Source organism: Astyanax mexicanus, chromosome 20 (assembly GCF_023375975.1).
Source record: "Astyanax mexicanus isolate ESR-SI-001 chromosome 20, AstMex3_surface, whole genome shotgun sequence".
NCBI lineage: Eukaryota > Metazoa > Chordata > Actinopteri > Characiformes > Acestrorhamphidae > Astyanax > Astyanax mexicanus.
Genome location: NC_064427.1, coordinates 10,390,326 through 10,414,810, shown reverse-complemented (window position 1 = coordinate 10,414,810; position 24,485 = coordinate 10,390,326). Strand labels below are relative to the sequence as shown.

The 24,485-nt window shown below is 38.7% G+C and overlaps 1 protein-coding gene and 1 long non-coding RNA gene across 5 annotated transcripts in view; both read right to left on the bottom strand.

Annotated features, from left to right (window-relative positions):
- The window catches only part of kdm6bb (lysine (K)-specific demethylase 6B, b), a 79,523-nt gene that overhangs the window by 6,486 nt on the left and 48,552 nt on the right, over window positions 1-24,485 (bottom strand). For all 4 annotated transcript variants that reach the window (XM_022667232.2, XM_007236047.4, XM_007236046.4 and 1 more), the window contains 18 exons: window positions 24,145-24,201; window positions 23,887-24,010; window positions 20,731-20,814; window positions 19,211-19,400; window positions 18,935-19,138; window positions 18,686-18,823; window positions 17,282-17,602; window positions 14,775-16,041; window positions 12,380-13,925; window positions 10,409-10,535; window positions 10,134-10,239; window positions 8,164-8,369; window positions 6,556-6,656; window positions 6,379-6,447; window positions 3,052-3,200; window positions 2,163-2,277; window positions 1,388-1,575; window positions 284-425 (listed from right to left, as the gene is read on the bottom strand). In XM_022667232.2, the coding sequence (XP_022522953.2) occupies window positions 284-425; window positions 1,388-1,575; window positions 2,163-2,277; window positions 3,052-3,200; window positions 6,379-6,447; window positions 6,556-6,656; window positions 8,164-8,369; window positions 10,134-10,239; window positions 10,409-10,535; window positions 12,380-13,925; window positions 14,775-16,041; window positions 17,282-17,602; window positions 18,686-18,823; window positions 18,935-19,138; window positions 19,211-19,400; window positions 20,731-20,814; window positions 23,887-24,005 (5,072 nt within the window). In that variant the 5' untranslated portion in view covers window positions 24,006-24,010; window positions 24,145-24,201. The remainder of the gene's footprint in view (window positions 1-283; window positions 426-1,387; window positions 1,576-2,162; window positions 2,278-3,051; window positions 3,201-6,378; window positions 6,448-6,555; window positions 6,657-8,163; window positions 8,370-10,133; window positions 10,240-10,408; window positions 10,536-12,379; window positions 13,926-14,774; window positions 16,042-17,281; window positions 17,603-18,685; window positions 18,824-18,934; window positions 19,139-19,210; window positions 19,401-20,730; window positions 20,815-23,886; window positions 24,011-24,144; window positions 24,202-24,485) is intronic.
- The window catches only part of LOC125784791 (uncharacterized), an 83,814-nt gene that overhangs the window by 23,975 nt on the left and 35,354 nt on the right, over window positions 1-24,485 (bottom strand). The window lies entirely within an intron of this gene.

The following is a 24,485-nucleotide window of genomic DNA, read 5'->3' as shown; positions in this document are numbered from 1 at the left end:
AAAGTCGAGTCAAAATTCATTAAATTTGTAAGTTGATTCCACACCTCTGATAAATGATATCCCACATTTTCAATGAGATCAGACAGAATGTTCATATTATTTATATGTCATCAGATGTTGCATTTAAGTTCATGTGTAGCTTTTGCAATAACAACATTAAATTTAACACAACTCTCTACAAAAATGTATTACTAATATCTTACTGAAAATTGGACACTTAAATTTATTTTCTGATGCATTAGTAAGAAACAAATGAGACAACACAGAAACACACTTAACTCACCTGATCATTTTGTAAGTGTTCGCGTCTGTTATCTTGATTGTACGGGCGACATTCCAGGAGACATGAATCATGGGAACAATAGACTTGACCTTTTTGACCTCGTTCCACTCAAAGCGCTCCAGAGCCAGCTGATACTGGTATGCTGAGAGGACACACACAAACACACACCCATCAGCTTTCTCAAAAACAGCACACGCACCTAACCCAGGACACACACTTTCACCTAAGAATATAATGTATATTAACTGTCTCTTATTTATAGATGTAACACTTTCTGACCTGGATCACAACTACAAATAAGTATGAGAGAAACTTCAGCAAGCAACACAAATATCCCTTTAAATTGAATTACATGGATAGTAGGGGTGGGCCATATCATATCGAACGCAAAAACATCGCCAACATTTTTAATTATTGTGAATGATATTTTACTCTAAAATATATTGTGCCATATTACCACACCTCTAATTATCACATCTGGGTTTTTTGCTGTTTTTAGCAAAAAAAAAAAAAAAATTACACTGTTCGCATTTCCCATTATATATCTACTAGAGACAGATTACATCTGTCCAGTATAATTTATTTTATTTTAATCCTGGATATATGGAGATATGTGGACTGCATTATTAGTATCATGACATTCTGAATCATTGACTTCTGTTACAAATCTGATAAAATTATTTTTCAATATCTCAGTTATTGGTGTGCCATATCATATCATATTCAATAATTCAGTATTGTATTCTTGAAATAATGTTTTAATTCAGTGTTTTGTCATTATCCCAAAAATACCAGGAAATATTGTTATATAATTTTAGGGCCATATCGCCAACCTCTAATGGATTATCAAACTTAAAAAAATAACATACACAGTTAAGCTCTAATTATGACCACCTCCCTATTACTTTACTCATTGTCCCTCTTATCGGCTCCTCTAATGATACCAGAGACAAGTAATACAAAATCAACTGAAGCAACTTATCAGATGATGACATTTTATATAGTAATGCTTTAGATCACATTACAATTCCATCTTTTAACAGACACTTTTGATTAGTTGATTATCTACTGTAGCTCCCCCTGGTGTGCACAGACAGTACTCACGGTTGAGAGGGCCCACGTTCCAGGCGATGTTGTTGCACCAGCCCACAGCCTGTACCCAGTGCACAGTGCCAGCATTGATCCACACCAGGTCTCCTGGCCGCTGGATGAAGCGGTACACTGGGATGTTGGCCTGGTATAGATCTTCCAGGACTGGCCACCAAGAGCCGGTCAGATAGTCCACTCCATGCCTGAGAGATAGACCACCACAATAGGAAACATGTTTATACTGTATGTGTGTTCTTTATTCATACAATAATCATAATTATAAAACAATTCAAATGCAGTTATGAATACTTTAACGCAGTGACAAAAGAAACTGCTTATAAATATCATTCTACAAATAAAAACTCTTTTAGATTTTTTATTCTCAGCATTTATTCTAGCAGCCACTTAGGCCCAATCCCATTTCACCCCATAGCCCTACCCCTTACCCCTACCCCTCTGTTTTGCGTGTGCACGCCAAGGGGTAGGGGTGTCTCAATTCTTAGGGGGAGGATTTTATTCCTTCCTCTTGTAACTCTGTCTCAAATTAAAGGGTTACACTCAAAATGAAGGGGGAGGGGTAAGTGGGGGGGGCAAGGGGTGAAATGGGTTTGGACCTTAGGACTTTTTTCAACAAACATGTTTCTAGATACATTAAAACAGACTTGTTTAAATGTCTGGGTCAGGCTATCATGCTCCAAACCATGACAATATAACTAACAATAAATAGAATTTTAAAAAATCGTATTTGTTATTTTCAAAATAAAGGTCTGATGAACCATAAATTACTCACTTCTCACAGAAATCATTGATGGCCTCCCAGTAATGTTCATGCACAGCAAACCACTCACAGTCTCCAGGGCCAATGTTAATGTTCACAGAGGAGAAGTTATTGTTCTCCTGGTGGCCTGAGGACAATGAAACATAGCATCAAATCAAAGACAGTATGACCATATATATATATAAAAAAATCACCTTTTTGGTTAGGACACTACCGCCTCCCGTTACAGTAAACAACATAATCCACAAAACATTTAGGGCCCTATTTTACTGATCTATATGTGAGCTGCCAACCTGCACAGCACTGCGCAGCTTGATTTAGGGCAGGTTGGTGTGTGTTTGGTATCGTAAGGACTCTAAAAATAAAAAGGCGTGAATGTGAAATAAACCAATCAGCCGGTCACTTGCCATTGCCTTGCTATTAGGTGCCAGGTGTGCTATTACTTTGGCGGATTGATATTTTATTGGCGCAGAGCTTCTGTGCTTGTCTTCTACGCTGTGAGCAGGCAGCTCATTTATGGTAACAACAATGTTTTTTTTTGTATTTGGTTTATTTTTGATGTAAAATTAGATTTGTGTGCTGCTGCGTGTTTTTTGTGTGTGTGTAACGAGTGTGGGTGTATGCGCGTTTAGCACATGCGGCGCACCTGCGATGCCAAGACAGCAATGAATGAGTTATCAGGGTTCAAATCAGTCAGTTGCACACCTGTTTCTAACCACCAAGGTAGCAAAACGTCAAAATGTTTCTGAACACACCTCACTCCCAGATCAGATATATATTCACAAGCACAGTCACTATTTAAATGGGGCAAAGCATGAAAATAGACTTTTGCAGGGTGTAACACATGGCCTTTAAAGTCTCCTATCCAAATGAATGTGAATTAGGGTGTTTGTGTGGAAACCTGGAGTTCTGCTGCCCGGGACCTTCATATACAGCTGCACTGTATTCATGCCCAGTATGGTGTGACCCACATGACTCAGCATGTTGTCAGTGGAAGAAACGCGCATAAATGCTGGCAACTTCAGCAACTCCTGCAACTGGGGCTTCCACCTGCACACAGCAACACAACACATCCCACATAAAACAGCTCAATATAGACAAACACACAAAAACAGAGCTGCTAACAGGGAAAGGAGATTCAGTGCTACAAGTATTCTAATACATTCTCTCCCTCAGTAACAGCTGTGTTTACGTAAACTAGAAACTGACTGTGAGCTCCTATATGTCACAGCACGTTACACACATCTACACCTCATCCCTCACCACACACATTCAGAAAGCACTAATGTCTAATGTCTGGCATATTTACTGTATTTATTGTATTGGTCTAGTTTTATTCTTGCACATTTATGTAGCACTAGGGTTACCACTAGGGTTAATGTTAATGAATAAGATTCCTCTAGGAACTTTAACATGCATTTTAAACGCAAATTATTTCAAACTTTTTTAACACAATAGTGGTTTTATTTAGCGATATATCACCATTGCTTACTGTTGAGTTCAGAAGGTAGATTCTCCCTCATACCCTTTCTCTCACACAGAAACACACACACATACACACTTATACAGTCAATTACTGCCATGTTTCCTTTTTCCAGGTTGTTGAAGGTGGAAATACTAACTGAAACTAACCTCAGTAGCTTTGCATGTTAAAAGATTCTAATTTAAAATCATGAAAACTACCCTGAGATATTGTAATGAAAACAATAATGTAACACAGGAAATACCAGCATTTAAAAAAAAATCATAATTTCAATCATGATTAAATCACAGAATATTGTTATGATTAATACAATTATTTTGTTATGTTTATTATGTTTAAAACCAATAATATAATTACATTTAACACTGAATCTATTATTTACTTTTAATACTTTTTATGAGGTTAATTCTAAAGAGAAGACAAAGCAAGATTAATCACGATTAATCCCAAAATTTGGCTGTGAATAATCTGATTATTTTTTTATTATTGCACACCACTAGTTTGCACGTTATCACTTTATTTAATCTGTATTGTGTTGTGTTGTTTTTTCCATGTTGCACCATGGTCCTGTGGGAATGTATATTCGCTCCACTGTATACATGTACTCAAATGAAACAACAATACAAGCCTATATTAACTTCAGAGCTATTCTGAGGACTAATCAACCAACACCCCTTTTTTCCCCAGAGGAACCTGTGCAACTGAGGAGATCTTAGCCATCTCCAGACAATAAAGGAGAAGTGCTGTCTACTTTAAAAACATGGCCATTCCACTTCTGCCAGCCCAGAACTGTTAAGAAACTTCAGTCCTCGTCCAGACTAAAGCAGCCTGTGATTGGATCCCCTCCATCTACTGGGAGCCCAGTCTCCAGGGTCCGACCGGCAGTCGCTCTAGGCCCCAGGCTGTTGCCCCTCTCATCCTCTGACAGAGAACATCTAGTGCTGAGTACTTGTGATGATTTATCTGCTTGTCCACCTCACTCATTTGTGGAGATTTGTTTTCCCTACAGGACTTTTCAGCCTCAGGAAATGACCTCAGGCAGTGTATCCATTCCAAGGACTTTAATAATCTTGAAATCAAGTATGTTCTTCAATGAATGAATGTACTTTTTTTTAAACTACACCAAAAAAATGTCGGGTAAGTCTTATAAAGTAACTATTCCTGAAGGACCATATCATCGCTGCCTAATAAATAAAAAAAACATGTATCTTCAAAACTGCAACTTTACAGGAGGTAAATGAAAGTCGATGTAATTCAGGTAATTTTGTAGAATTTCTGCTGGTCCATTAATCAAGAAATTCTGACAGTGCAAGGGACAGTTTGTGCATTCAAATGACACTGCCTGACTAAAAAAAGTCACCACCAAATAAAAAAAGTCACACACGCTAATATGTTGTTGAACCACCTTTAGCTTTGATTGCTGCACACATTCACTGTGGCATTGTTTCCATAAGCTTCTGCACTATCAAGATTTATTTCAATCCAGTGTTGCATTCATTTTTCACCAAGATCTTCCAGCATTGATCAGTCTGACTGAGAGTCTGACCACTGCACAAAGCCTCTCTTCTCCATCCAGCACATCCCAAAGATTCTCAATAAGGTTAAGGTCTGGACTCTGTGGTGAACTCTCTCAATCCATGTGTAAAAAAAATGATGATCTCATGCTCCCTGAATCACTCTTTCACAATTCCAGCACCATGAATCCTGGTATTATCATCTTGGAATAATCTTGTGTTCATCAGGGAAGAAATAATCCATTGATGGAATAACCTGGTCTATATTCAGTATATTCAGGTAGTCAGCTGACCTCATTCTTTCAGCACATACTGTTGCTGAATCTAGATCTGCAGACCAACTGCAGCATCAACCCCACATCGTTTACTTACTTAAATCCAGGTGGCAACTTTGTTTTTGGCAAGGCAGAGTATGTATTTAACTAAAAATAGACAAAACTAAAGATACTTGCTTTTCATTGGATATCAAAGATATGTTTGTCTAAACTGGAAAATGTATTTGCCCACAAATTTGTCTTGTCTTGAAAACATTTAGTTTGTTTATCCACAGTGTCCTTACTGGCTTTTAAGTTTTCAAAAACAGCACACTTCATTCAGGACTGTAATTAAACTACATGGAAGTATTGGGACACCAGCTTACTCACTGTTCCTTTAAAAAATCATGACATATTAATATATTACATTAAAAAGATTTATTCAACTGATTTTGTTGGAGTAACTGTCAATTTAACTACAGTAAGGATTGGATGGCATTCAGCAACAAGATAGTTAGTGAGATCTCAATGTTGAATGGTCACCACCATACCTAATATTCATCTCATCCCAAAGTACTGTATGGAGTATTATCTCATTCCAGAGAACACAGTTCCACCGCTCCACAGCTCAATGCTTTGGGCTTTAAATTATACCGTTCTAGCCCACGCCTGGCATTAGACATAACGGCAATATTTTCTATTCTGCCTTTACTACTGGCAATACTTAACTACAGGGAATAGACTGTGTTTCTAAGATGTGTGTTCATTTGCACATCTTAAAAGTAGCTGAATGCCTTAATTAGTCCACATACAGTACATGTAGTGTACAAGAGAGCTGAACACACTTCTTAACAACTTAAACAATATCTTAACAGCTTAAATAGTTTAGCCTTTAAGATGGTTGAACTCACATTAAACACTAACTAAAGCACAATCAAACACGCTGTTAAAAAAGCAAACAAATATGCAAGTCTTACCTCTTAGGGTCAGACAGGTCAATGTTGGTTCCAAATTTGATGATTTTCCCAATTGATTTCTGATCAGAGCTAGAAGAGAGAGATACACATAATTTCCAACAGTGAAGAACGTGACACTTGAAACAAGGTTTCTGGAGTTAACATTAACATTAAGAGATAATAAAGTAAACTCCTGACCTGGGAGTGCTGGGAGCAGAAGGAGGGCTGGACAAAGCTTCTGGTTTAGACTCAGTTGATTTCTTATCTCCTTCATCCTCATCTTCACTGTCCTTCTCCTCCTGAGAAATGCACATAAAAAGGACAAGTAAATCATTAACCCAAAAAAGCCCATGGTGACGTATGTGTCACAGACCCTTTTAAAGAATTGAAAAGTTCCATGCAGCACTCTGTCCTTCACTTCAGCTTATGTTAAAGTCTCTTAGTGATGTATACTAAACATCCTGAGAGCATCACTACAGGACAGTTTGTGAATCTGGTTCGTTCATCTGACCTAATTTACAAAATTAGGAGTGCTGGGTTAGCTCTTTTTATAATTCATTTTTTGCTTCTACAGGTCCGTTTCAACCATTTGAACAATTCAAAAGCCTTAATTAAATATTTTACATTCTATATAACTAGTTCTGATCTGATTTCTGGAACAAAATGTTCAAATATATGGTTTTAGCCTTAAAATATTAAAAGTCATGTGCTCACAATAAGACAAAAACATGAAAGAGCTGTTCACTGAATTTATCTGAATTAGTGGCATCTGGGCTCTTATGGATTAAATGGTTTTTGCTGTACAGGGTGTGCTTTTTTTGAAGTCTGTACTGAGGCTGGGGTGACCCTTCACAGTAATCAACATCATCAATTATGGAAATACATTGTTTTGCATAATGTGTGTCAATGTGTTGCAAAGATGGCCCAAACCTCACACTACTACAGTAAACAATGTATTTAAAACAGTTCACCACCATAAGAAATGCATATTCACAACTGTTCATTCATAATAGTTTGATTAATCTTCCTGTTATGTTCATTTTTCAGGAAAAAAATCAATTTGTCAATTTGACCCAGTGTTTGTTTAATTATCCAAAAGATGTCTAAAACCCCAAAAATATATATAACAAGCAGTGTGAGTATTTCACTACTAACTCCATTGCTAATTATTCTATCAATATTTAGTGTAATGGTGTTCCTTCTCTCTAACAGGTAATGGTTTAATTAGGATAATTGACTTGTTTTTCATAAAAAAAAAAGGTTCAAACTTTTTTTTAGGTTTTACTACTTTATTACTTTTGAAAGACTAACATATAAAACACAATAGTTTTACATAACATTAAAACAGCACTGCAATTTTGTTTTAGATTTTGTTTTTGTAGGTGTGGTTTCAAATATATGAGATGAACTATTTTCATATTATATGTTGATTACACTAATTAAGGCAAGACGTTTCATACTGAAAAAAAATAATTACCTATTTTTCCTAGATCTTTAAACTTTAAAACAAGTCAATTTGACCCGTAACATAATAGGAGGGTAATTGACTAATGGATAAATAAGTTGATTGATTAATTATAAAAAAATGTAAGGTACAGCTCTCGTCTGAATTTAATATAAGAAGAGATGTAAATAATTAGGATAACTATAGGAAGATGCAGGGACTGCTTAGATAGAATGGAAACAATATTTCATTTAGTAACTGAGGTTAAGGGATGTCATATTTTGCAATAGAAAAAGCAGTATTTACAATATAAACAGTCATTCAATTGAAAGCATGAAGATGGTGCTAGTTTGTATGTGTACCTGTAAGCTCTCCTGGAAGCTGGAGGCCTGATACTGGGCATACTTGGCAATGGTGGTGTGGGATCGGCTACTCTCACATGGCCAAGTCTGAGCTGAGCCAGCTGTGTTCCAGTTCTCATCAGCTGGCTGCTGCACCTGAGTCCTCACTTCCACAGCATGTTCACCATTCGCCTCCACCAGGGACTTGGTGGAGAACAAACCCAGATCTGAAGAAAAGACAATGGAAGGACAGTGGTTATGGAACTGTTGGTAGGAAAATACTTTTTACAGTGAGCAACATGTTTACATACTCTGTGATGAGACTAACATAGACATACAGCAGCAAATCTGGGTTTGAGATCTAAAGATGAGATAATAGACCATAGTTACAGTTTTTATTTCCTTACATTTATATCTAGACATGTTAAAGAAATAAAAAGTATTTGTATAGTGGTTGTAGATTACACAAGTCTATATAAGGGAAAGTATAGGAACAGGTAGACTTTAAATCAAACCATAGCTAGCTGAAATGTTAAAAAAGACAGTGCTTAATAAACATTTATAAATTGTTATTTTGTAAAAATAAATGTAGCCTGTTTATTTAATTAAATGGTAAAAGATGACACATTTAATAAAACCTGCAAAAAAGGTGTGCGGATTTCATGATTTAGCCTTCAGACAAATGTCTTATTTGGCTTGGTTTCAGCAAAAAAAGTCTAATATCTCTGCATTTAACTTTTGTTTTTCTTTTTAAACGCAGTTGTTTAATTTTTAAGAGGATTCTTCTGCTTAATTAAGCTATATCTTCTTCGACTGACCCTATATTTTCCCTTGATAAAGGTATGTTTTGTTTAGGCAGTGTGTTTTGACTAATGGCTGCTGCATGATGACATTCCTGTCAATCAGATTTGATTGATTCATTGGCAAAAAGGATATCTTAAGATTACTGATGAAACTACCTCCACCATGCTTCACGCAAGAGCCTGTATGCTTTAGAACATGAGCAGATAATTCTTAAAACTCTGGGATCCATCACTTTGGTCCATAAAACTTTAGTCCAGAAATGTTGAGGCTCATTTCTGTTTCTTTGCAAATTTCTTCTGATTTGTATTACGGCCTTTACATTTCTGCTTTTAAAGTCTTATTTAAACTCCATAAGTTCTACCCTATGGAACTTGAGGAGTGATTGTAGTTCTGGAGTTTCTCAAAATGGGATGTTAATAAATGGATGGATTCAAACAAAAAAATAGCAGGTTTTTAGGTGTTTATCCTAAATCAAACTCCTAATATCAGGAAACAAACAAAATTCTGATAACTAACTTGCTAACCTTTTTACTAAAATACACTGCCTGGCCAATAAAAAAAAAAACACACTGTAATATTTCTTTGGACCGCCTATAGCTTTGATTGCGGCATTGTTTCGATAAGCTTCTTCAATGTCACAAAAATTTATTTCAATCCAGTATTAAATTCATTTTTCACCAAGATTTTGCATTAATGATGGTAAAGTCTGACGGCTGCACAAAGCCTTCTCCAGCACATCCCAAAGATTCTCAATGAGGTTAAGGTCTGGACTCTGTGGTGAACTCTCTCTCAACCCATATGTGAAAATGATGATCTCATGCTCCCTGAATCACTCTTTCACAGTTCCAGCACCATGAATCCTGACATTGTCATCTTGGAATATGGCCGTACCATCAGGGAAGAAAAAATCCATTGATGGAATAACCTGGTCTATATTCAGTATATTCAGGTAGTCAGCTGACCTCATTCTTTCAGCATATACTGTTGCTGAACCTAAACCTGACCAACTGCAGCAACCACAGATCATTTGCTTAGTTAAATCCAGGTGGTGATTTTTTTTGGCCAGGTGTATCTTTAGTGTACAGCAAAAACAAATCAATTAGCCTTGCTATACCAGGACATTCACTCTATTCACAACACTGTATAAAGATTTATGAAGATGGAATACATCATCAGATATCACTCACTGAGGCGGAGGGATCCTGCCAGCCCTCTGATAACAGTAACAGGGTTTTTGGCATCTGTGCAGAACTGAAGCAAAACTGGAGAAAATGCATCTCTCTTACTCTCGAGCTAAACAAAGACACACACAAACACACACATATGCACAAAGTTAACATGGAGGTCACAAACTATGCCATTATAAAAAAGTAAACATGCATGTGGTTTCTTAGTGTGTAACAGAAAACCATTATCTGGTAAAAGCTGAATGTAAGAGATGAAATATGAAACTTATGCTTACGTAGATGCTGGGTGTTGGAGGATTAAGCTTTTCCCGAGGTATTGGAGAGTCAGGGTGTAACACAGGCTTAATTGACAATGCAGGCAACAGATAGGACTCACGGAACTTGCCCTTAATATTTACCTCCCTGTCAGATGAGAAGAAGAGATAAATAATAATGAATACACTGACTTCAGACACTTTTAGGACACATTGTCAGACTCTCCTACCTTTCTTTCACTGATGATTGTTTTTTTGACTAAAGCTCTATTCATACAGGATTACAGGTGCATCTCAAAAAAATTGAATATCATTAAAAAGTTATTTTTTTTAGTAATCCAGTTCAAAATGTGAAGCTCATATATTATATAGATATATTACACACAGAGTTATCTATTTTAAGCGTTTATGATTATGGTTTACAGCCAACACAAAAATCAGTGTTTCAGATAATGTGCAAATTTGAAAGTTGTCAGCTGATTGAAGCATGAAGTGCTGTAATACTTTCTGGGAAAACTGCACTGACTTTGGACTTGATAAAACACAGTGGACCAACATGGCTCAACACCAGCAGATGACATGTCTCTCCAAACCATCACTGATTGGTGGAAACTTCACACTAGACCTCGAGCAGTTTGGTCTGTGTGTTTCTTCACTCTTCCTCCAGACTCTGCTCCCTTGATTTCCAAATAAAACGCAAAATTTACTGATGGTCAGTGATGGTTTGGAGAGACATGTCATCTGCTGGTGTTGATCCACTGTGTTTTATCAAGTCTTAAGTCAGTGCAGTTTTGTTTTCCCAGAAAATCGTACAGCATTTCAAGCTTCCCTCTGCTGACAACTTTTATGGAAATTCAGATTTCATTTTCCAGCAGGACTTGGCACACTGCCCACACTCCCAAAAGTACCAACTGGTCTTATGTAATATTCTAATTTTCTGAGATACTGACTTTTGGATTTTCATTGGCTGTAAGCCATAATCATCAACAATAATAGATCACTCTGTGTTTAATACATCTATATAATATATGAGTTTCACATTTTAAACTGAATTACTGAAATAAAGTAACTTTTTCATGATACTCTAATTTTTTACATGTACCTGCAGATGTATATGAGAAGGTGGGGTAAAGTCATTATTACTAGAGTTTCTCTGTGATTTTAGTCCTAAACAAATGTTCCATATCAGTCATTTTTATAGACTTGATGCTCCTGCATCAGAAAACCTTCAAGCATCTTTACCTTTGTGTAAGTAAGTCACAGAAGTAACCACAGGTTATATTAATCCAAGCGGAATTAACATAAAAATCATTATATTTTGTCATATCCTGGGAAAAAAACCTTGTGACATTTTTTTCTCAGGTATGGAGGCAATCTACAAGGTGTTGAGTCTCATTGTGAATGGCACAAATACATAAGGTCATTGGAGTCTGTGGCAAACCTGACCTAAATCCAGAAAATGCTAAAGGAGTTCTCAGAGTTGTGATGTTTCTGACTTTAGGTGTAGGTAGATTAGTCATTATGTAGCATAGCATAGTGAATCGCCTATGGAATTGTAACTTTAAATGGATTTAACTTTAAATGCATGAGATTAGGTGAGATCAGTGCATAAATTGAGTAGCCACTCACATCTCGTATCCCATTTGAATTAGCTATAACATTTGCAAACATCTTGTGATAAAAATACATAACTCCTCATGTTAAACTCTCTTGTCTAAGTTATTTTGGCTGGTTACATTTGGTTTAAGCAACAATTATAAAAAAAAAACAGTGAGGCTGTTTGGCCCAGTGGACTCTTTTTAAAAGCAACTACAAGCCCACATCACTACTATGTAACTAGCATTGCTGTGCTGAGAACAGTACACGTGTCAGATATAGATAAATGATGATTGATAAAAGATAGTCTGTACATATATATATACAGTGGAACTATATAATAGACATAGAGTGAAGTTTAATGCAGAACTCCAATAAAAAAGCACTGAGGCTCACTTGCAGGCTCCGATGATCTCTGCTGCTGAGTTACTGATGCTGATCTCCTTGATTGGGATCCTCTTCGATTCAATGTTTGAGGCAATGAAGGGCTGCCTCCCATTGCTATCCACTTTAACCAGGTGGATTCTCAGCTCTTTCAGGGGTATGGTACACAGGGCCTTCAGCCTCAGCAACTCATCATTGCTAAGCACGGGTGGCTTACAACAGATATTAGCACCAGAGGAGACGTTCGAGTGGGTGGATGTTTTTGTGGTCACTTTTCCATTTTTGTTTTTGTTCACCTTCACTTCTGCAGGTTTGTTTTTTTCTTCTTTACCTCTCCCATGTTCTTTAGCTTTTCCTCTCTCTGCTGTTTTGTTTAATTTGATGTTTTCTACAGTCACTGTCGCCTGGTTGTTCCTGAGATGCTTGGAATGGCCACCAGTAGTAGAGGAATGAGGCAGAGAACTGTGAGAGCTACATTTTGCATCGTTCTCAATTGTTGCTTTTTGCTTTTTACGTCCTTTTCCCGCAACCTCTTTCGCATCTGAACCTTCTTCATTGCTGTCAGTACTTGGTTTTGGACTCTTCTCTTTCTCTCCTTTCTTATTCCGAACTCTTTCAGATGCTTTCTTGATTGCCTTGGTTTTAGATCTTTTTTTCCCACTTTTTTCCTTTCTGACTGGAACAGTGATGTGATTAGGGCTTTGGGTCAAAAGCACCTCACAGCTGTGGGCAAGTTTGGCCTGCAGGGTTGCGGGTGACATGGTCTTTGCTTCTTTCTCCTCCTCCAGAGATGTACAGGTAGGTTTATTGTGTGGTTCTACTGCTTGAATTAAGTTGTCTCCAACTTCCATTTGGACACTTTCAACCTCCTCTTTCTCATCCTTGACCTTCTCGTCATCCTCAGGATCTGAAGACGAATCTGAGGGACACTGGGAAGGGGACTGACTTGACCCGGGAACTGTTGGGGTGAAATCGGTTTGGGAAAGACCTGTTGGAATCACTTCAGTTTGTGTGAGGCTAGACTGAAAACCACCTGAAACCAGATCACTCTCAGTCAAGTCAGTTTGAGACAGGCCAGATGAGGATGAGTCATTCTGAAACAGATCAGTTGAGGACAGATCAGTTGAGGGCAGGTCAGCTGGGGTCAAAACAGTTGGGTTTAGGTCAGATGAGCTCTGACCAGTAGGGGACAGAACAGCTGGGGACATGGCCAATGGAGTTACAGCAATTGGCGATTCAGAGGTTGGGCTTTGCTGCTCTGGAGGATGTATTTCTGGGCCCAGCGAAAGAGAAGAAGAATACTTGACCCCAGCCAATTGGTTCGGAGGTGGCCGGCCAAACGGTCCACCTCTATAGGTGTATCTGTGGGTGCCTGAACCTGAGGCGCTATCAGTCTGGTGCAGGTGGGGTCTCTGGGAGGCCTGAGAGTTGATTGTGCTGCTGTCCTGCTGTTCTACCTCAAGCTCCCCATCCTCCTCTTCTTCTGCAACCTTAGGTGGCTCTTCAAAACCATAGAGTTTGGCTAGGTCACTGTGGCGGTAGTCTGGCCAGGAACCTCCTGGAAAAAGACGTTTTAATTTAAATGAGTTTTTAGAGTTTTTACAAGCAAATTTGGTACATTTAGTCTAGTGTAAAATCTGTTTTTGAACCCGGAAAAATGTTTAGAGCACCACTCTCTGGTTTTCCTGAAATCAGTGGTCTGGATTTTACTTCAAGCAGATGCTATCAGTTCCCTGTGCAGTGTGTAGGGTTGTGTGATTGGTTTATTTTCTATTATCCCTAATGCACACCTTTGATAAAAATCGTTTCATATGGATACATCTCCTGCACTGTGAAATGCAGTAAATGGCCATACATTTACTGTTATTAACATATGGGGCCGTATCTTACACCCTGTGCCAGGCATGCTGTGATGCTAATTGATATCTTACACCCAGTTAACAGTCTATTTTCATGACTTTCGCCTGCATTGTTTAAATAGCAAAGGCTCTTGTGAATATATCAACACTGATTGATGGGTGTGGTGGTCTGAAAGTGAGGTGTGTTCAGGTAAATCTGTGGCGTATTGCTATGTTGGCAACAGAAAACACAGGTGTGCCACTGACTGATTTAAACCCTGATAACAGTCAAGCGTCAGTCGTTCATTGCCATCTTGGCACCGCAGGTGTGCTGTGCACGCTCAACATCAAGTCAGAGTTCTTGTGTAGGAAATTAAACCAGCAATAATAATCCCCTCCTCTGTCCTTTCTGGGGCAAGTGTGATAACTCCTGTTTAGTTGATAATTGTAAGGCTTTTTGTTCAGTATGCATTATTAAGTTCTCAGCAACTGCTATGTAATGTTGTTTAAAGCCTGTAATAATCGGCTGGCCTAGAAAATGATAACAAGCTAGCCCCTCCTGGACTCACCAGATTCTTTCCAGGTCTCTTCTGGCTCTCGGATTGGAGAGGTGTGTGTAGGGCTGGGCTGGAGCACTGGCCTTCTCATCATGATATCTTCTTCTTCCTCGCTGAGGTCTGAGACAGGGGAGCCCTGCCAGCTCAGGACAGGAGGGCTGGCGGAGGGATCCAGACGCAGATGCTCATCCGTATAGGTGCCATGGGCGGGTAACAGGTCTGGAGCGCGCTGGGGCCTTGGCTCAGCCTGTAGGGGAACGTTCTTCTCGAAACCAGCAGTGGGTTCATTAAATGCTGCTTTAGGATCAGGCTGCTCACTGCTAGCAGGTGGATTGGAGGTAAAAACGTTGAGGTCAGGCTGCTCCTCTTGAGGCCTCTTGAAGCTGCTGGTGTTTAGACTCTTAGGCTCTGAGGAAGTCAGGCTGTCGTCACTGTCTGAGGTCATACTATTGGCAGTGTTTTTTGATGGATGTGGTGGAGAATGGCTCTGATTGGCTGGAGGGGTGGAGGAGGGTGCGTCGGACCCTGAGGTGTGTGAAGAGTCGGAATGGCAGCTGCTCTCCTCCTCTTCTCTGTTCTCTACATATTCGTGGGCTGGAGATGACAGTGGAGTGTGTGAGAGAGGGGGAGATGGAGCAGACTCAGAAGAGGCTGAAACAGGATGGTTCATTAGAGAGCCTGATAATGGATTTTGGGTAGACGTGTGTCTTCTAATGCGGTCTTTCTCTCTTTTCTTGCCATCCTTCTCTGCTTTCCTCTCTTTTTTCTTGCCATCTTTAACTTTTCTCTCCCTCTGTCCCAACCCCATCTCTTCTTTTCTATGCACCCCTTTCTTTTCCCGATGACTTCTTCCTTCTTCTCGTTCCTTTTTCTTCTTCTTTGCCTCCAGTTTCCTCAGCATCCTCTCCCTCGCTTCCTCGCCTTTCCTTTCTTTCCTCCTCTCACGCTCCCTGTGTCTCTTTTTGGATTGGCTATGTTTGAGCACATCCACATCCTGCCTGCTTATTGGGCTCTCCTGGTTGCTGTGGGTGGAGGAGCTGGAGTGGACATACTTAGATGGACTCTGGTGTTTGGAGAGTTTGCTCTTTTTTCCCTCAGTCTTCTGAGAATCAGAACCAGTTTCAGGGCTTGGAGAGACAGTACAGGCCTCTGTAGGTGGACTTCGCCGCTTGCAGTGGTCTCTCTGGGTGTGTTTAGAGGTGCCATGCCGCTTCTCTTCCTCTTTCATTCCCTGTGGCTGCTGTCGGCCATCCTGACCCGGTCCAGAGCGCCTAGTCTCCTAATGAAAAATGTAAATACACAGCATTATGAAAATTGGTACACAGGGGCGGACTGGCATTCTGTGCATTCTGGAATAGTCTAGAACGATTGGCCAGTTCACAGCCATTGACCCTGTCCAATAACCAACATTTAGAGTCTACTAACAGCATCAGGGGGCACTAATTCAATAATTTGTCAATTTATCAAGCAAAAAAAAGCCAATAGACAAGAGTGAGCGAATCATTAGTTTTAATAGAAATATAGCAGAAAGCATAAAGAGAAAGGTGAGTGAAAAAAAAATAGAAGAATAAAAAGACAAGTTCCAGAAAATGCATCAAAATGTAAAAAGCTCACAAAACTTTCTTTACAAACAAGGGAGAAAACTCTATTCTCAACCAAATGTGTGAGGAGGGGAAAAGTTTTCATCTTTTGTATTTACGAGGTTTTCTATGTGGAACATAGTCTACATACAAACTTTACTGTTGTTTGAAGGTGGATTATTACAAAAGTCGGTTAGTATCATAATTAATCACAGCAGCGTTGCATTGTGAAAATTACTAATAAACAAGTTTTAAGTCTATTTGTCAGGCTTATATATAAGCTAACAAAAGAGCAACATAAAATTACAACTATAAAATGTGTCAAACAGGTTACTTACTATTATATATGATGGGATCTAGGAAAACCTCGACATGGTAAAATGTTGACCTTTCTGAGATTTTGATTTAAAATTCGTTCAAATCTGATTTCTCTTTCTTTTATAAATGCTATTATTTAAGTACTGCGATCAACCAAAATCATCTTATCAGTAACCAATAAACCAATAAACAATTAGTTTTGTTAACACGTTAATCCGAAAATATTTTGGTGAGATATTTTCAGATATGACGTGCAGGATGTTACAGAATGATAAAGTTATAAAAAAGACAATTTAACCAAAATATTGTTATTCAGCACATTTTCAGTCTTTCACACACACATATGTCGGAGTACAATTTGAAGGGTATTGGTAGAAACAATCACATAGTGTAGCTATAATCAACAATAGCCCCCAGAGATGTGGTGGGCCTATTTGGGATAAAGTCCAGGGCTGTTTTTTGGTCCCAGCCCGTCTCTGTTGGTACACTAGATAGTAATAAGGACATTTACCTCAAGATACAGAGGAAGATGAGATGATCAGCTATTTTTAGTGTAAAAATTAAATTTCAGTGTGAAATGTTTTGTAAAAGGATTGTGAAGAAAGGTTTTAGGGCACTCACGCTGTCTTGTCTAGCCGGGCGTTCCTGGGCTTTCCAGGCCAGCGTGGGTGACACCGCTTTCACACTGCTGGACCTGCTGTCCGGGTGCCTGTGTGTGGACGCTGGGGGCTGGTGCTGGGGGCTGTAAGGCACTCTGGTGAAGTCTGCTGGTGAGGGGGGAGCAGAACGCCCCCAGTCCCCTTTGGTTCCACGGAGGCCCGGATGGTCTCTGGGGTGGTGGGTGTGGCCTTGTTTTGGAAAAGCCTGGCTGGGGCCGCTGAGCGCAGGGGAGGTGGGATGAGTCCTGTGGGAATGATCTCTGTTGCTGGACTGACTGGATTCCTGATGATACAGGGATAGAGTGGAAGGTACTTCATTAAATGCATGACTGATTAAGATTATTCAAACTGTTTATGGAGTGTGTGTGTGTGTGTGTGCTGTTCCATCTTTAACAGCTTAAAAAGGATTTTACTAAGGATTTGATTAATGATATGACACAAGTATAATAAAGCAGTTAAAAATGAAAAATATAACAGCAAGTGGCAATCGTCTGGGTCCAAGCACTTCTCAGTAGTCTTGTGCATTTAAATAACGTTGATGTACTTTCATAGAGATGTTCCACATTGCAAAGATTGAGATCAAACCCACAACCTTGCAGTTTAAAGGCACATGTTTTACAGAGAAGCCACTAGCATTTAAAGTGATGCACAAGCTATTATTTCCTTTACATTAATTTCTAACATTTTTTAACATCAGTAGTAAGCAGCCCCCTTCATCCTTACATGCAACTTTTTTATTAAACACGGTCCAAACATAACCTCCTTATATTTCAGGTAAGAAAAAAAAGGTTAAAATATGACTGCAATATAACTGCCACGTAAAAGAGTTCTTATAAATGAATAATGCCAATCTACTGAGATTCCCTCTGGAAGCTTCTATATGTAAAGATGTACTATTTTGATTATCCCATTAAAAAAAATGCCTTAAAACAGAAATTGATTAATCAAATTAATTGATTTAACCTCAAAGTCATATGGGATATAATCAAATATCCACAAAACAGTAAAAAAAATATTTGTAGACTTTGCTAAATATGGCACTGGTAAATGAGAGGGCGGAGCTAAAAACTTCAAAAGACTCTTTGATGTAGAAAACTTGCCAGAATAAGTTACAATAAAAACTTTTGATTCTAGATGGCACAGTTGGTAAGATATTGACCTAAATACAAAACAGATATTTTTTCGAATAGGGGTTAAATTACTGCACCAATTTATCAAATTTGGAGTTTAGATGACTTCTCTACATCCTTATGTACATGGAAGAAGAAGAAATTAAGAATCATAATAATAAGAAAAATGCTAGCAACCTCTAATGATATAAAGAGGGAAACATGGCTAAAGTTTAAAAACAAAAAAAAAGTTTAACCTGGTAGCGAGAAGGAGAATGTCCCTTATTTGTCTGACTCCAGGGGGCAGCATTCCTATAGGGGGGACTCCAGTTGCGAGGATTAGGTTGGGACATAGGTGGACGGTTCATAGGATGTTTCATTCTAGAAGGGAAATCCTGGAGAACAAAACACAAAAGGTAAATTTAGCGCTGCCTTTCATTGGCCTAACCAGCAGAGGGTGCTGAAAACACTTATACTGTATAATATAGATCCTAGTAGGTTCTGACCTGGTGTGAGCTGTTGCTTTTGCTCCTCTTGCTGGGGCAGTCATCTCTGGACGGTGAGGGGTTTCGGTGGGGGGCTGAGTCACTGTGTGGGGGCGGCGGCCGCTTGAGTGAAGGGTTCTGGAAGGGCCGGGATGGGGACGTTGGACTCCATCTCTCTCCTTGTGCCTGCGGGGGGCGCTGCTGCTGCTGGTGAGGGCCTCCATACTGAGGGACACAAAGAAACATTGTTTTAGTATCTGCAGCTTCAGAGTATTTAATAAACGGTATTTTTCGTACCTTCTGAGGCTGGTTAGCGTGATTGTTGCTGTTGGAGCCGGTTCCTCCGCACCCTGAGCTGTAGCCATTAACAGCGGCCCGATCCGGGTTCTGGTGGTTTGGAACCCAGGGACGTGGGGCTGATCTGTCCCTCCCGGGGCCTCGTTCTCTGTGCTGACCATGAGCTCTGTCCCTGCTCAACTCTGGAGGTCTGGTCATAACAATACACACACAACATTCAGCTCACCCCCACTGCTGCTAACACAATTAAACTGAAGCTGTAATATTATCTGGTGTTTACATTTTTTTTTTTTTAATTTAAGACTAACTTAAACTTGTGTAATACAAGTCATATATATATATGACATATATCATATATATATATTTTTCTTCTTGGTGGTATGCTGACATTACCCTGGATACCGTGGCTCTTGATACATCACAAAGACTTGATGTCTTGGTAACAGATGTGCCAGCAAGACGTGCACCAACAATTTGTCCTCTTTTGAACTCTGGTATGTCACCCATAAAGGTTTGTCCGTTATAATATTTTGAGCAAAACTGTGCTCTTACCCTGTTAACTAAACCTTCACACTCTGCTCTTACTGGTGCAATGTGCAATTAATGAAGATTGGCCACCAGGCTGCTCCAATTTAGCCATGACAACTCGCACACTAAAATGACAGGTGTTTCAGTTTCATTGTCCAACCCCTGTATGTAAAATTAGTTTTTTTTCACAATATAAGGTGCACTTAAAATCCTTTAATTTTCTCAAAAATTGTCAGTGCTACTTATAATCCGGTGCGCCTTATGTATGAATTTTACCAGTCAGGTTGTAAGGAGCAGTAAAGCCACTCTGCCGAAGTACAGGGTAACACAGTAGTTTCAGATTAGCCTGAGGCAGCAAGACTGGAGCAGTATAAGCTCTATTTCATTCGTCAGTCAGAGATGAGTATTATCGGCCTGTAGTCTGCTGCTAACCCCGGCTAGCATTGGTGGAGCAGCATTTGCATCACCCGCTAACCATGCTAGCTCTTTTGCTGTTCAGAGGTGAGTATTATCAGCCTGTAACCTGCTGCTAACCCTGGCTAGCACTGCTGAAGCAACATTAGCATTATCTGCTAACTGCGCTATCTCTTTTTGCCATTTAGAGGTGAGTATTATCAGCCTGTAGCCTGCTGCTAACCATGGCTAGCACTGCTGGAGCAGCATTTTAGGAATTACAATTTTGTTTACTTAACTTAGCTAAGCTATACAGGTGTCACCAGCCAGCAGCGAGACCTGCTGAATTGGGAGGAAAATATGGCAACACCCCTGTTCCTCACTAATGTCACAAAATGTGGCTTATAATCTGGTGTGCCTTATGTATGAAAATAGAGCAGAAAATAGACGTTTATTGATAGTGTGCCTTATAGTGTGAAAAATATGGTATGATTTAAGTTTAAATCACATCAAATGACAACTAAATATAGTATTAGGGAGAATTCAGCACTGTGACAGGAGAAGAAAGGCACGAGTGGGCGGGGTTGTTTTTGACTGACCTGTTGTTATAAGCTTTATGATGGTTTCTTCCTGATGTGTGGTTCAGGCCTGGGTGTTGGGGCTGGTACACTCCTCCACTGGCCCTGTGGAGGAAGGGAGAATCAGCAGAATGGACGAATCAATACATCAATTAAGCAGACAATATAATATAATATACATATAATTTAATATCACGTTATATCATGTTAGGAACTCTCTACAGTAGAGTCAAATTGTGCTCTCTCTCTCATATTGTTCATTAATTACAGTACACTAAAAACACCTCACATTCCACACACATATATACATATACATTATATGAACATAATATTGGAACATTCATTCTAATACATTCATTGTTTCTTATGAAATAAGAATATTAAAATGAGGGGGTTTATTCTGCTTTTGTTGGAGTAACTGTCTCTACTGTCTGGAAAAGGTTTTCTAATAGATGTTGGACCATATATTGCTGTGAGAATTGGAAGGCATTCAGTCTCAAAAGCATTAACATTCCAGAGAAAACAGGTACACACAGTGATACTCCTCTAGCTCACAACAGGCGTTAGGCAATGTGCCAACTGGTTCATCTTGTTTATTTGCAGCAGAGAGTCCTATTCTATTGGCAAAACTTGTCAACAGGGACCAGACAAGTTGTGTGTGTAGTTTAATGTATTCATTGTAATACTTGGATTAATAGTGTAAGCCCTCTATTCCATTCTTAATGCTGCATTGTGCCAATGTCCTCTTAGGACAATACAATAGTTAATGTATAGCGGTTTCTTTCCCTGTTTGCCACCCTTTTTTCAGTCTGAGAAAAGGGTGGGGGGCAATTCCCACTCAGAAAAATAATAAATTGTAAACACAACAAATTAACAGAATGAAGTAAATGGGCACTTACTCCCCACATCATAAAAAAGCACAGTTCCTCTGCAGCAGAGTACCGTGTTTATTATTATTATTATTACAGTCCTGGCTTTGGCACATGATGAAATTTCCTGCAACTTTATGTATTCGTAATTGAGATTAGACTGGTAAGCATTTGACAAATCACTTGAGAAAATGACCATGTGACCACATCATAAACCATTTCCATGTTTAGAGTAGGGCTGCCAATTTCCTCAAATGAAAACAGGGAACACGGACACTGCTCCAGAAAAAAGTAGTTTATAGAATAAAACAATAATGTTTATTTTACGAAGCAAATATACCTAAAATAGTTCAATCAGATAAACAGATAATTTGTGGTCTCTTATTTTTTTCTGGAGCTGTCTTTTCTCAACATTGAGCAGATTAAAACATTCATTTCTAATCTTTGTTCCTGTCTGCTTTGCCCACATAGGCATATATTAAAGGGCACAAATTTACATAAAAATAGCATATTCACAATAGAAATAAATTTAAAGAACATACCATATTTTCTGCACTATAAGAGCACTTGAAATGCTTTAATTTATCCAAAAATCATCAGTGTGCCATCGGTGTGCCTAATGTATAAACTTTACCAGTCAGGTATTAAGGAGCAGTAAAGCCACTCTGCTGAAGTACAGCATTATACAGCAGTTTCAGTGACGTTTTTCCAGCACCAAGGCTGGAGCAGTAATAGCATTAGCTGCTAACTGCAGCGCTAGCTTTTTCACTATTTAAAGGTAAGTATATTGTACTGCAGGCTGCGCGTTTATCGTGTTAAAACAAGCTACGTGAGACAAAGTGCTAGCTGGTAGTTTCCTGGGTTACCAGGACACTTAGGGTTTCTCAGTGTAGCGCTATCGGGCGGCATTTACTAGTGCTAAACACAGCTGACACTGCTGCTAACCGTGGCTAGCGCTGCTGCTAATCATGCTAAAATACTGGAAATTTTAACTTACTGTAAGTAAGCGGAAGTACTTTACTCAATAAAATAAACAGTTTTTTAGGAGAGAAATCTGTGAAGATTAACATTTAGCGCTCGTTTGACTTTAAAAGAAAATGTTTTTTAAGGATTACGGTTTTGTTTACTTAGGCGCAGTGAAACCTGCTGAATTAGAAGGGAAACATGGCAACACCCTTGCTCCTTACTAGTGTGGCTTAAAATGCGCCTTATGTATGAAAAACAGACCAGAAAATAGACGTTCATTGATTAGTGTGCCTTTTAATTATCATATTTAATCTCTAGTTTTTGTTAGGCATATCAAAGTAATGCTGCTAGTCATCAGAATTGTGGTTGTAAGAATTGTTTTAAGACCAATGAGAAGTGTCTGCTCTGTTGAGAGAGAGAAACAAAACATGACTGAGTAATTGAGGGAGAGTAACTTGATTATATCCAGAGGTGGAAAGTAATGAATTACATTTACTCACATTACTGTAATTGAGTAGCTTTTATGAGTAATTTGTAATTTTTAAAGTAGTTTTTAAAATAGGTAATTTTACTTTTACTCAAGTACATTTTGACACAAGTAATTTCCTTTGCTACATTGGAAAACTCCCAATTACTGAGTAAAAAAATGCTGTTAGCTTTCAAGACTTCCACATCAAACCTGAGAAAGCATGTGGTGGTAAGTATTTTTATAATTAAACAATCTGCTTAAATGTTAAAAAAAAAGATGTAAATAGCAGTTAAAGCATAGCAATGGCAAGTTAAAAAATAATAATGAACTGTAAAACTATAAAAATACAGTTTATAGTCACCTATATTACCATAACTTTTTAATAGTAAAGAAAAGAAATGGATCATCGAAACCTATGCCACTTGTTTTATGGGGTAGTCTGAACAAATACTGCCTGAAAGATCCAAATTATTATGTGGAATAATAGTTCATTAAAAACAATTTAATTTATTTCCTTTTTTACATCAAATAATTAAAAGTAACTATGTAACTTTTACTCAAAGTATATTTTAAATTGAGCACTTTTTTAATTTTGCCCGAGTAGATTTTTAGATGGGTACTTTTACTTTTACTTGAGTAGAATTTTAGCAAAGTAAAGGTACTTTTACTTAATTACAATTTTTCAGTACTTTTTCTACCTCTGATTATATCACACAAAACACCATGAGTGTAACCTCATAAAAATACGTAACAATATATTAAATCTCACATTCCCACATCTGTGTCCCAATACTTTTGTCCATATAATATACAACTGTGTAGTCGTGAAGAAGTTTTAATATGTAGAACCTTAAAACCAGTATGAGAGCGAACCTGGATGGAGCAGCCCAGTTGCGGCTGGAGCTTGGTGCCCATGCTGCTCTGCTGGAGCTATTGGAGGGGAAGGAGTCCCATGAGTACCGCCCAGAATACTGCTCTGCTCCGTGATACATCCAGCCTGGGGCAGCACACACACCCACACAGACACACACAAACACACACAAATAGGGTATTCTTGTGGATGACAACACATTTTGGACATTTTACAGCAAACTGATGCAACAGCTTCCAATCAATGAACAAACTGCTCACCACACTAACGCACGCGGGAATCCCTCCAGTGCAGAACAGAGACAGCACAACTTCAGCCTGAGAGAGAGAGAAAGAGAGACAGAGAGAGAGAGAGGTATTTAACAGTGAGCCATTGTTTTGGTTTGAGTAGCAGAGTGTGTGTTGTGTTGGAGCTGGAAGGGCTGAGACGCAAACAGCTGAAACAGAAAGCGACAGACAAGAATAGGCCTAGATATGCATATACACTCATGTGAAAAATTAATAGAACACCCCATGATTAAAAAAAAAAATTTAAGACATTTGTATTAACAAGTTCAGCCCGAAAGCAGAAAACAAGATGTGTAAGGACATCTCTTTAACAA